The following is a 13,074-nucleotide window of genomic DNA, read 5'->3' as shown; positions in this document are numbered from 1 at the left end:
AAAATCCAGCGTCAAATGAGATATCCTTTGTTCACAAGTGATGCCATTGAGCATTCTTAGATCGCCTGGAGTTTAAAAGAAGAAAAACGACAAAATGTAAGAAGGAAGCTCTGTCAGTACTATTTTTCAAAATTTGTCAGATTGGATGAGAAATACTCAAGTGATATTGCAACTGATATAAAAGTTTTAACGATCAAAGTAAAAGAGTTAGTTTGAACTTTAACTTGTTTATTTCAAGTAACTGTATCTTAAAAAAAATCCAATAATTCTAGCAATTTAAAAACCGTTCTTACATTTATTTAATGTAGCATAACTGTCGAATGATGTGGCAGAGCAAATGAGGAAGTGCAGTGTGAACATATTTGGTAATTTTATCACCATATCCACTCTGATGTTCTTAGACAGCCCTACCTGATTAAGTCATTGCAACATTTGGAACAACCTTTTGCACGGATCAAATCATTTTTGATAATAAATTATTGATGTATGGTCACACTGCGAACGAGTGAACTGGGGTATCCAGGCATGGTGGGACGAAGTTAATGACATCGCCAGCTCGTTTTTTATGCGGTGTGTGTATTTATACGAAAAACAAATCCTCAAATTATCAGATAGTTAACGTACCATGCGGGTTGGAAAGAAGTCTTGTGAGACGAATGAGTAAGAATGAAAAATTAGTACTATTATTAGCAATGAGATATGGATATACTGTAGCAATAAAAAATACACAGTCAGAATGAAGTATCCAAGAGATGTATACAGATACATGTCATGGGCCGGTTCCCCGAAGTCTGGATAACGTTATCCATTGGATAGTAAAAATTTTCGAACTTGTTAACACCTAGTTCACTCTACTTACCATTTGGATGGTTAGGAGTTAGCTGGTATGATTAAGGGGCGGCCTAGGCATCAAAACACTGCTCCTTGGGTTGAGATTAGGATTCATGTTCCTGACATCCTAAGCTGACCACCCCCTCTCGACTAACACCTTCACACCGATATGGTGGAAATAACGATAGAGATAAATAGACGGTCGATAACAACAACAACAAAACAAAAAAAAAATTTGTACTTCACTCATGTCAGAACATCTGTGATTTCGCGCTTTTTTGATGATACCGGTTTAGATATAATATTCGACCTAACAAAAGTTAACACGGATGATTCCGTTTGTGGATCATCTACATTCTTCGGCATTAACTCGGCCAGTTCAATAAAGTCATGCGAGATGATTTTTCTAAAAAGTTTACCAGGGATAGGGGAACGATCAGTGCCAAGAATGAAGGGAGAGTCCGGACGTACGTTTGAAGCGTTTCTTGAAGGAGAAATGTTCATATTCTGCATCGTTTCGCCCACAGACATTTGTAAATTGTTAAAGGCAGCAGGCGTAGATTACGCTGACGACAACTCACTTTGACTAAAGATAAAATATGGAGCTATCAACGTACCTGAATCAGTGGAACGCAACGAGTGCTCTCCTACCTCCGGACGACAGATTTGCGTAGGATTTCCCAGATTTTCCAGTTGGGTTGCCCGACTTCGGTCTGCTGCTTGCGAATTGTTACTAAGCACTTGTGTGATTGAGTTTTGGAGGCAATTAACAAATGCTGGTGATTGAAAGGCTGTTTCCCATGGTATTGATGATATAGACGCGTTGATCTCTTCCTCCGATGCAGTGCTTTGACTCGCCATAAAATACTGCACTCAATTTTGTTTCTCTGCTTACTGCTATAAGTTCTCACAGTCGCGTTACAAATAGTTTTGATTGACTCGTGAGCTTACGCCTTATGTACCCCTTTTCACTGCCTGCTGCGCTGACGTATGCGTCTGTCGTCAGCTAGCTGTTAACTTTGCCTGTTGCATATCCTCATTAAAAAAGGTGTTTTTATTTTTCTTATGACAACGAAATTTCGTAATTTTCAAAACTATGCTTTATTTCAGTGATTGTTCAGTTCGAATCGCATACTTTTTGCTTTTCAATAGGTTTTATAGAAGTTTAAAAAAACTTGCTATCCAATAGATAACACTATCCAGACTACGTGCAATGAGCCCCAGGTTAAACAACCCTTTATTTCTCAAGTTTTTGGATCCTTTGACTTTTGGATGGTTTTCTTCATGTTGCTTTACGGCAACGCTGGGAGACAAAGGGCTAATAAACAAAGGTATAGAGACACCAGGCTAAGATTGTGTTCAACAAAGGGGTTGAATATCGCTAGAAAGATGCCGAATTTAGCGGAAGACCAAAGAGGAGAAGTATAAACAAAGTATAGGTAGAAAACAATGGACGCAAACAACTCGCTGTGGAGATATCTTGAGGGGAAAACTCGAAAGCAAAGAGACAGAGAGTGGGAATATTCGAAAGGTTAGTGAAGATCAACACCTACATTTCTCAGCTGGCGGCTCAGCACTCTAACTTGAACGATCTACATGCCCAAACATCAAGCATCTATAGATTTTACTTGAAGGCCCCAGCTTTGTCTTAGTCTACGTACGTAGTTAGTAATCCGCTACTGCATGCATGCAGGTGGATTTGAAAACAGGATTCAAAAAAAAACAACTCAGTGTAACACTTCCTAAAATCACAATTATATATTACCTTATTACACTTAACTTAAATAATAAGCTGTGAATCTAAATCCATGTCTTGAGCACTACCCAGGGCATGAGCCGACGGCAAATCTATAATATGCCATTTGACAAACACCGTGAAAATGAACAAACGCTCCAGCGACGACCAATATATGAAAAATTTGATGGCTTTGAAACTGAAAGAAAAAAATAAATCAGAACTTCGTAGGCAACGAAAGACCTGTAATGGTAGAACCAATGACCTAGAACCCATTCTACTAGATATCTGACTCCGCCGAAATTGTACAGTAACGAACAAGGCAAGCTTTGATCTTGAAAGGCGGCAAAATTGACGATATTTACGATTAAAATCTGCTTCTCCTTAGTTGTTATACAGTTGCAAAGTTGAAAGTTTAGGTTGGATTCTTAAAATGTTTGATAGGATGGTTTTTTTTAAACTTTGTTTTAACTTATTTCTGATTTTGAGGTTTGCCACCTTTCAAGATGACGTCCCTGCCTTACTTTGTCCATTGAACTAAATATAATGGGAAGGCTACCCTCTGATATATCGGTAACACGCGAAATGAAGCCAAAATTTTGTGTGATCTCACTCCCAGAAGCGTGTCTGGGAGTCAAATCACGCGAGTTCAGCCACGCGATGCGTGATTCCTGAAATTTGAGTTTCCTGCCGAACAAATATTTCTTAAACGTGAAACTTACAAATGGCAAAGATTTGTGCTCTGATTCATTCTGGCCGGAGTAAGATGAAACAACAACGTTTTTCGTAAATAGCACTTATATAAAATATATTTGTTTACGTTCAGGAGCTCTTCGAATGTGTTTTTATGTCAGTCTCATTAGTGGTTAAAGATTTTTTTAAGGAAATGTGAACATAACAATACAGCTTTGCGTTTTTTCCTCAAAAACGATTGCTTTAATAATGCACTACCGTAAAAATATTGCTATGAATGAGATGTACCAATTTACACATCTTTCTGAAACTATTTTTGCGATTTATTTCCTTTGTTTCACGTTTTTTTTCAAAAACACTGAAATATTTTGTTTTGGCCGTGTTTATCATAATCGCGGAAAGACTGGGAAGAATGCTGCCGCCTTCGACTTCAAACTTTCGAGTGAAGGTAGCCTTCCAGTTATATTTAGTTCAATAACCTTGACACAGTAGTTAGACATCTAGATTGGGTTCTAAATCATTGGGTAGAACCGGTTGGAACAAGACACAGCTCCTCCCAGCAAAGGCGTGCAGTGAGTTTTCGTTTCAGGATAAAAAATAGCAATGAACGCTTCACAAAAAAGTCGCCGAAAAATAAAAAGTTCTAAATTTTTACTCCAACATACGCGGTAGAACAATACTTACCCATATGTTACATTTTCCAGGAAAAAAGCGTTCCGGTATACGTGTTGCATACAGCAAGGCGCCAGTTAAATAGAGAAACGCCATCAATAGGAGCCAACCAAGCGAGGCTTGTTTTGAGGCAATTGTCAGTCCATGGGCGATCAGTATGTGAAGACATGGTACAACACCAGAACATCCGAGACCAACAAATACCGCTTTAAAATTAAAAACAGAATGGAATGTCATTGTAAAGTTGAAAGGCTTAAAGACTTGTGGTGCACGAAGGAAGTAGGTTCGTATTTTACGTTATCTTTTTCTTTCGGGCAAAAGCTTAATAGACTCGCTTAGATATTCATTTAGTTGCTTGACGGGATTATTGTCCATGCCTCGAAAGTCATGTTTCGACGATGAAAATTACAGAAGAAATCAAATGTGCTGCTGTTCTTCTTCTTCTCTTTCTTACATTTATATTGAATTCGCTCACGGATAGCGTCTTGGCAAATTGAAAAGCCATTGATAAATGAAATAAAAAAAGATCATTTTGTTTTCTTTAATTTTAATGCTGTCCATCAATGACGATATGCAATTTGTCACTAGTGAAAAATATCGCATATCCAATCAGATTGCAGATACGACACTTTTCATTAGTGAAGAAAATCGTATGTCCAATTAGATGCTCAGAAATTTTAGGCATATGATTTTTATTTCACCGTTTTTTTGCGCATAAATTTCAATACTCGTGTGATAAGATATTTTTATTAAATGAACAGTCCCTGGTGAGCACAAAGTGGCATACTTTATGATGTTAAAGTTTCGTAAAATGACATAAAATATCGGTATCGGCACAATATCGGCATTTTAATATCGGTTATTCGGTATATCGGTAAAATTCTATAATGATGCATAACTAGTGAAGACAGGAAAAAGTGACTTGCGCAAAATTTTAATCGATCAATGGCTCACGACTCGATATACGTGTAAGAGGTAAGAAACCGCGGAGAAATGTTTTTCCACGTTAACTCTTGACGAAATGCTTCATGGAATTTACATTTTTGGTAAGTACAATATTAATAAAAGTAAGTACTTCGTTTCATAGCAGCATCAAATTTCAGATGAACGACAAACATTTTAACTGTGGATAAATTAAAACATTTGTTTTAAATTTATCATTTTCGAAAGATTTTTATTTCATAAAAGAAATAAAATATTTTCCCGTGCATTTCCACAGGCTAATGCAAACCTCGGAGACGTTAGTGAGAACTCTCGAGCAGGTGCATGACCATTGGACTCGGGCTTACAATGATTAGCTCTCGAGTTGTCCCAATGATCACCTAGGTTTGTATACGCCTATATGCAAACACAGTATAAATATCTTTTTTCTTACGGTCCTTTTCGCCATAATGAAAAAGGATTGTGAAAAAAGCACTAAATAAAAAAGTCTGCAACTAAAAAACAACTTAACACGTATTTGTTTTCTGCATGATGCATGTTATGATATTTCTACTTTTCATATAAAAATATGATTACATTTTTCACCTGCAAATAATTAATAAAAGCCCTTATAAACAGAGAACTGAATATCGGATCGAAGTGTTTTTGTAGCTATAGAGGACGCCCACCGAGTGAGCGATGTCATGGCATTATATGATCTTGAACAAAGCCTTCGTTCTTTTCTTGTCCTGCCAGGGTTGGCTTTCACTCCTCTAGTTACATACGTAAAAAATGAATCCTATGAAATTGTGTCGTCTGGACAATAAAACTCACTTTCCGAGTGTTCTCCCTTCGACATACATTAGTACAAGGTCTTTTGTTTTTTTTTGCGTTTTCAAAACTTTTGCCGTTTGCTTTACGAAATTTGTTTACATTTGTTCGTAAAACTACGCGTAATGGAAGTTTGTAAAACTACGTGTAATGGACAAAAAATGTTTCTGGGCCAATGAAAGTACGCTATTTTATTCGAAATGACGCCAGCCATAAACTAATGTACTGACGAAGACATAATGTAATTGCCGACACTTCAATACCTATGTCTAAGTACAGTAGGAGAAAAAAAAGAAACCATGCTATATTATGCTTTACACAATCCCAGTACCTTAATGTTAAGTGTGTATGCATGCTAACAAGGAAAATTTGTGTGTTAATAGTGAACTTCTTTGTTCGCAGCGTTCTATACCAAAATTTTTAGTGTCTAGCAATTTGTAAACATGCAGCCCAATCTATCTCAATAGTGACAATGTCAAATGGTTTAAGTCATCAACAATTTCTAATCATCATCGCTACAATCACAAAAATATAGAAATGAAAAATATTATGGTGTTATGATAGAAGAGACATCGACGATACTTTCACAAGAAGACAATTTTATACAAAATTATGTCTTTCATCACTACTTTCATTCACATCACTCATTGCTCATGCTCTGGAGTGTTTAACACACAAGAATACAAATGTTTTCTATCAATGCCAAAAAGTGCATAAGCCCAAAAAAAATTGTTGCGCTGAAAAACCTTCGCTGAAATTTGAAAGTTATGAATTTATTTTTTCTTTGCTATATGCAGCACCGCTCGCGTATTTGTTGACATAATTTTGCGTATCATAGGCGTATCATTCTCGTATCATACGCGTATCATTCTCATATCATACGCGTATCATTCTCGTATCATACGCGTATCGTTCTCGTATCATACGCGTATCGCTCTCGTATCATACGCGTATCATTCTCGTATCATACGCGTATCGTTCTCGTATCATACGTGTATCGTTCTCGTATCATACGCGTATCATTCTCGTATCATACGCGTATCGTTCTCGTATCATACGCGTATCGCTCTCGTATCATACGTGTATCATTCTCGTATCATCCGCGTATAGTTCTCGTATCATACGCGTATCATTCTCGTATCATACGCGTATCGTTCTCGTATCATACGCGTATCGTTCTCGTATCATACGCGTATTGTTCTCGTATCATACGCGTATCGTTCTCGTATCATACGCGTATCGTTCTCGTATCATACGCGTATCATTCTCGTATCATACGCGTATCGTTCTCGTATCATACGCGTATCGCTCTCGTATCATACGCGTATCGCTCTCGTATCATACGCGTATCGTTCTCGTATCATACGCGTATAGTTCTCGTATCATACGCGTATAGTTCTCGTATCATACGCGTATCATTCTCGTATCATACGCGTATCATTCTCGTATCATACGCGTATCGTTCTCGTATCATACGCGTATCGTTCTCGTATCATACGTGTATCGTTCTCGTATCATACGTGTATCGTTCTCGTATCATACGTGTATCATTCTCGTATCATACGTGTATCATTCTCGTATCATACGCGTATCGTTCTCGTATCATACGTGTATCGTTCTCGTATCATACGCGTATAGTTCTCGTATCATACGCGTATCGTTCTCGTATCATACGCGTATCATTCTCGTATCATACGCGTAACGCTCTCGCATCATACGCGTATCGCTCTCGTATCATACGCGTATCATTCTCGTATCATACGCGTATCGCTCTCGTTTCATACGCGTATGCTTTTCGTATCATACATGTATCGTTCTCGCATCATACGCGTATGTTTTTCGTATAATACGCGTTTCATACGCGTAACGTATGTTAACAAATACTCGAGCGGTACTGTACGCTGGATCGTGATGCATATTGCAGGAAATATTTTGAAAGAAATTAAAAACTGATCATTTTGAAGTCAATCACGTTACCTGCTCGTAGCGCCCTGTACTTTGGAGTGTTGAATTTTTCCCACATGGCGACAAATACACACCCAAGTCCAAGAATAGACACAAGTGTCATGTAGATTATTTTTGTCTTTATATAACAAAAGAAGCCATAATAGAGACACGGAATGAATGACCCAACGATCAACAGTGCTATTCCAGTGTAGTCCAACCTACCGTAAATTAAATAATAACAAAACTTTAGCATTTCAATCATGCTCAAGTCCGATCCAATGTTTCAAGTGCATACGCGTATCATGCTCAAATCCGATCCAATGTTTCAAGTGCATACGCGTATTGATAACCAGCGTTTGTATGTAGCTATTTGATCGAATTTTCCGTATAACGGTAAATTCTATAACTATTAAGACTAGCGCTTCAGCTAATACTTCTAATAAAACATGACTCAGTACTTGATGCACTCTGGGCAGACAGTAACCAATCTCTGCAAATCTGTAATTCTCCCTTGTTATTTACACAATAAAGCACTAAAGCCAGCTGGGTTTGGGAAACTCTTTTACATTTTGTTTCGCCTTTAAATTTTTAGTAAAGTTTAATTAGTGAAATGCTTGAATGATTTAGTCATTTTAACAACTATGGTCATATGGAGGGTTAAGTGAAATGCTTGACTGATTTGGTCATTTTAGCAACTATGGTCATGTGGAGGTTTAAGTGAAATGCTTGACTGATTTGGTCATTTTAGCAACTATGGTCATATTGAAGTTTAAGTGAAATGCTTGACTGATTTGGTCATTTTAGCAACTATGGTCATATGGAGGTTTAAGTGAAATGCTTGACTGATTTGGTCATTTTAGCAACTATGGTCATATGGAGGGTTAAGTGAAATGCTTGACTGGATTTGGTCATTTTAGCAACTATGGTCATATGGAGGGTTAAGTGAAATGCTTGACTGATTTCGTCATTTTAGCAACTATGGTCATATGGAGGGTTAAGTGAAATGCTTGACTGATTTCGTCATTTTAGCAACTATGGTCATATGGAGGTTTAAGTGAAATGCTTGACTGATTTGGTCATTTTAGCAACTATGGTCATATGGAGGGTGAAGTGAAATGCTTGACTGATTTGGTCATTTTAGCAACTATGGTCATATGGAGGGTTAAGTGAAATGCTTGACTGATTTGGTCATTTTAGCAACTATGGTCATACGGAGGGTTAAGTGAAATGCTTGACTGATTTGGTCATTTTAGCAACTATGGTCATATGGAGGGTTAAGTGAAATGCTTGACTGATGTGGTCATTTTAGCAACTATGGTCATATGGAGGGTTAAGTGACGTGCAGGTGAAATGAAGAGTTGACTAGTGTAGAGGAGAGTTTGCTTGTGGGTAAGGTTTAACTGATAGAAATACAGAATGTTTCATTGTTGCAATTTACCTGCTAAATATATTCGAAACTTTATAAGAATGACAGCCCATTGTATGATAAAGAGTAGAAAAAGCTAAACAGAAAAGCGCTCCACCAAAGAACGCACCAAAGACAAATTTTTCTTTCAAATCTTTCGGAAAGGGCATACCAACAGACAGAGGTCGAATGTAAAAACACAGCGCTACGACGACAAACGCAATGAAACCCAACAAATGCGTCCAAATGTTTCCCGTCTCAGCGTGAATGTAGAAAATACTCTGGAAACACAGTTTGAATGAATCTAGAGGAGGGCGATGACCATGATCAATGAAGTCATTATCACGCAACCACTCAGGTAATTCCCCATGACCAACCACGCGCCAGCCTCGTTTACCCGCTTCGATCACGTGTCTCGCTAAGCCTTTAGCTGAGTCAGCGGCTTCTTTCACATGAATGCGATTCTTCACGTTTTGAAACAATACTTGAAGATTTTCTTCACCTCGGCCAATCAAAGTCTAAAAATTGGAGAGATTTAGTAATAAATGTACAGTACCCGAAAATAATATATACAATAATGAATGTTAAAAATTGGTAATCCAAGCATAATATTGTTTAAAAATAAAAGTTTCTCCGGATTTTATAAATAATTTTATTGAGCTTTCGACTCGTTGCTTCGTTCTCTAATAATATCAACACCAATCACATGCACAATACACCAAAACCCATGGCAACGCATTTCACCCCATCCAATCATATTAATCCACCAGCTAATCCAATTAGACGCTCTAGGCGTCTACAAGCTGCTCTAAGCATCTACTGTAAATAGATAACGAGTCGAAAGCTCAATAAATTAATTATAAAATCCGGAGAGACTTTTATTTTTAAACAATATTAACGAATATGTACATTAATCGCCATTGCAGGAAAGCAGTATAAAACAATTAAACTAAAGACGTTAAGTTATAAGCGTAGAGAACCTCAGTGGCGAAGTCAGCCCAATCGTTTGCTCCCACAATGCATAATTTTAAGCAATTTTTCCATTGATTGAACACAAAAATGTATGAGTAAAAAACGGGCTGACTTCGCTACTGGACATCTTGCACTGCAAGTTTTGTTGTGTTACGCATTGACAGATAATTAATGATTATGTCATTATGTGATGATTCAACACAGATGACAAAAAATATTTACATAGCGCAGGCGCGTCGGAAGCGCATTGGGGTGGGGTGTGTGTGTGTGTGTGGCAGAATAATGAATTAAAATCAATTACAAAACCCACTTTCTCCCAAAAATTTTTTGAAATGTAGTCACATATTTTTATCATCCCCCCTTCAAATGTGAATGGCCGTTTTTTACACAATCAATTTGTGCTTTGAGTTCCCCACATCATTTCATCGCATCTGCACAGGAACACAATAATATCATGCAAAAAGCAAATGATATGCATAGGCATCATGCCATTTTAGATAATGATTAATTCAGGCAATAGATATGAAGATGCTCAAGATGCTTTGAGCAATCACTATTGCTCTTGGATGGTAAGCAGTTAGTTGTTTTGAGGTTTGTCTCTTTTAATCCCTAGAATTGAGAACTAGAATTTTAATGTGTAGTCACAAAGCCATATGCATCTAGTCACTCTGTCAAAATACAGATGTTAAATTACTATGTAGACAAAATGTTTTGCTTTAATAGACATAAACTGTCTATTGAACTGTGTGTGATTGCATGTTTCTTGTGGAAGCATTGACTCTTCATACAAGAAGGAAGAATGTCATTCTGTCGACAAAGTTAAGTTACAGCTGAGAAAGCTATAAAGACATGAAAAGTAGTTAGATAAATAAAAACAAGAGAAGCATCTAGCATCTCAAAAAATAGATTCCTGTTTGACATTTGCTGATGGAAAATCTAGAAAACTAGTGGTAGGTAGGAAAGTTATGACATAATTGCACATATTCATATATTTTTAGAGAGCGAAAAATTAAGTAAGCTGCACATTATTTTATGCAAAAAACATGATTTTAAGAAGTTATTCCTATATCCTTGCAATTCCTTTCTTTATTTGAAACTACATATGAACCAGTGCTGTAGAAGTGGGGGGGACACTTGGGGGAGGAGCCCCCTTCTACCTTTGAAATAGGTAATTTTTCATAATTTCAAGGCTTCAGCTTCGTCAAGAGAGCCCCCCTCATCTGATAAATTTAGTTTTACAGCACTGATATGAACATGAACACTGCACTTATACACATGCACATGTCATGAAAGAAGTATCAAAATAATGGTAAGATAATGATTATGCATTAACTGTGATAATGAATATGTGTTATCTGTTAGTCATGATTCTGTTTCATTTTTTTGCTCTAGATAAACAAGCTACCATTTCACTTGCTCTACCTACAGATCGTGAGAAAGATAGGGAAACTGTTAATAAATTGGACAGCAAAAAAGACGGCAATGCAAAATAGAAACATGTGTAGTGTCAGTATTATCCAAATGCATACAAAGATTAATATAATCTTCCTTTGTTACACTTGGTTGACATAATGTTTGCTTTGTACAACCTCATAAATCCGGACAATTTTGCTTTAAAAATTAGAAATAGCAAAACCAAGATCAATTATTGCTATGCAAACTACATTTTAAACTTGCATAAGCGAAAAAGCTAATCTCAGAGCAAATACAATCATGTTGTTATTTCAATGAGATCAAGCAGAAAGAAATACAACAATGCACTTTAAAGTTTAAACTTTGGAAACTTTCCAAGCCAAACTTTAAATCTCAAAGTGGCATGATTGTTACAGTTTGTGTTGCGATTCATAAAATGTGCATGAGACATTAGTATGAATCTTTTCAGGAAAAACTCTACAGTAAACATCGACTAAACCTTCCTTAATCCTAACTAAGCAGCTATACCTCGTGCTCCACAATACAAAACACATGTTCTCAGATAGCAACATAACAAGCACATAACAAAAAGCAAAGTGTTTCTTGGCGAGCAAAAATTATTCAAATGTCAACATTTCTCCTACAGAATTAAAACAACTTCCTAGTTCCTACGTATCTTTCTCACACGAGAGGTTTACTTTCGTTTCTTGGTAAAACATTATGTAAACAATTGTTGAGCTTCGCAAGTTGAAAAATATACAAAGCGACAAAAAAGCACAAGGCAATAATAAAAACATATGCACATAAGGCACATATATCATACTATCATTGAACGCGCTTATTAATACCTTAGAAGCATCTGCATCAGCCTGTAAACTTGGTTGACGGTCGCGCGGAGTATAATCAAGGTCGCTCGCTATAGTTGTAGACGACATCGATGAACTCTTTGTTGAATGGACATTTCCTTCATGTGTTGACTCCTCGGCAGTCAATTCGATAAGTTCGTCTTCGTTTGATAGATCTTGTGTCGGAGAGAAATCGTTATCCATTGTAGTCTTTCCTTTTCTTTCCCTTACAGCGGAAAGCTGTCGCTTCATTGCGTTGCCTGCCAACGTAATTTCGTAACAAATAAATCACCAACACAGCAGCAGTTACAAAATGCCGTAAACATTGACAAATTTGGCAAGCAAAATGAAGATTGAAGACAAACTTGAAGTCGTTTCTTCTATACGTAGTACCAAGGTCAGAGTCTGTAGAACAAACACTAACCGGGAAAGCCCCGTGACGAACCACAACCATCACAAGGAACTGTCTTATCCTCGCCATATTCCTATTGGCTAACAATGTGTGGCGTGATTTAAGTCTATTACATGTAGCAGTTATTTTTGTTACAAAAAAGTGGCAACGAGTAACTAAATTTAACAGGAATGCTTCCAAAAAATGTCTTGATTTCCTGCCACTCAGCCTTGAAGAATTTATGGTGAACATCAAAATGTATTCTGATGTTTTTCTATTTCTTATTTTCTAATTCTTCTTATTTCTTATTTCTTATTTTATTTCTTCTTTCTTGTTTTATTTTTTCTTTTATTTCTTTTTCATTATTTATTCATAACTTTATTTTTTCTTTCTTTACATTTCATTTTTTGTTTAATCA

General features: G+C 36.8%; 1 protein-coding gene across 1 annotated transcript; it reads right to left on the bottom strand.

The window, feature by feature from the left end:
* Positions 1–2,564: 2,564 nt before the first annotated feature.
* Positions 2,565–12,705, bottom strand: LOC124455706 (adiponectin receptor protein 1-like). Its single transcript, XM_047006346.1, has 5 exons — positions 12,269–12,705; positions 9,069–9,553; positions 7,661–7,848; positions 3,944–4,137; positions 2,565–2,765 (listed from the first exon to the last, which is right to left on the bottom strand). The coding sequence occupies exons 1-5, from the start codon at positions 12,515–12,517 to the stop codon at positions 2,652–2,654; spliced, it is 1,230 nt and encodes a 409-aa protein (XP_046862302.1). The 5' UTR covers positions 12,518–12,705; the 3' UTR covers positions 2,565–2,651.
* Positions 12,706–13,074: the final 369 nt, after the last annotated feature.

This window comes from Xenia sp. Carnegie-2017, unplaced genomic scaffold (assembly GCF_021976095.1).
Source record: "Xenia sp. Carnegie-2017 unplaced genomic scaffold, XeniaSp_v1 HiC_scaffold_4, whole genome shotgun sequence".
Classification (NCBI taxonomy): Eukaryota; Metazoa; Cnidaria; class Anthozoa; order Malacalcyonacea; family Xeniidae; genus Xenia; species Xenia sp. Carnegie-2017.
Note: the sequence above shows the minus strand (reverse complement) of the source record. Positions and strands in the feature narration are given on the sequence as shown.

Coding starts and splice junctions, on each gene's coding strand:
- LOC124455706 (XM_047006346.1), bottom strand. CDS start 12,517: ATGAAGCGACAGCTTTCCGCTGTAAGGGAAAGAAAAGGAAAGACTACA. Junction 9,554..12,268: donor CTGATGCAGATGCTTCTAAG/GTATTAATAAGC, acceptor TCCAATTTTTAG/ACTTTGATTGGCCGAGGTGA. Junction 4,138..7,660: donor GTACAGGGCGCTACGAGCAG/GTAACGTGATTG, acceptor TTAATTTTAAAG/CGGTATTTGTTGGTCTCGGA.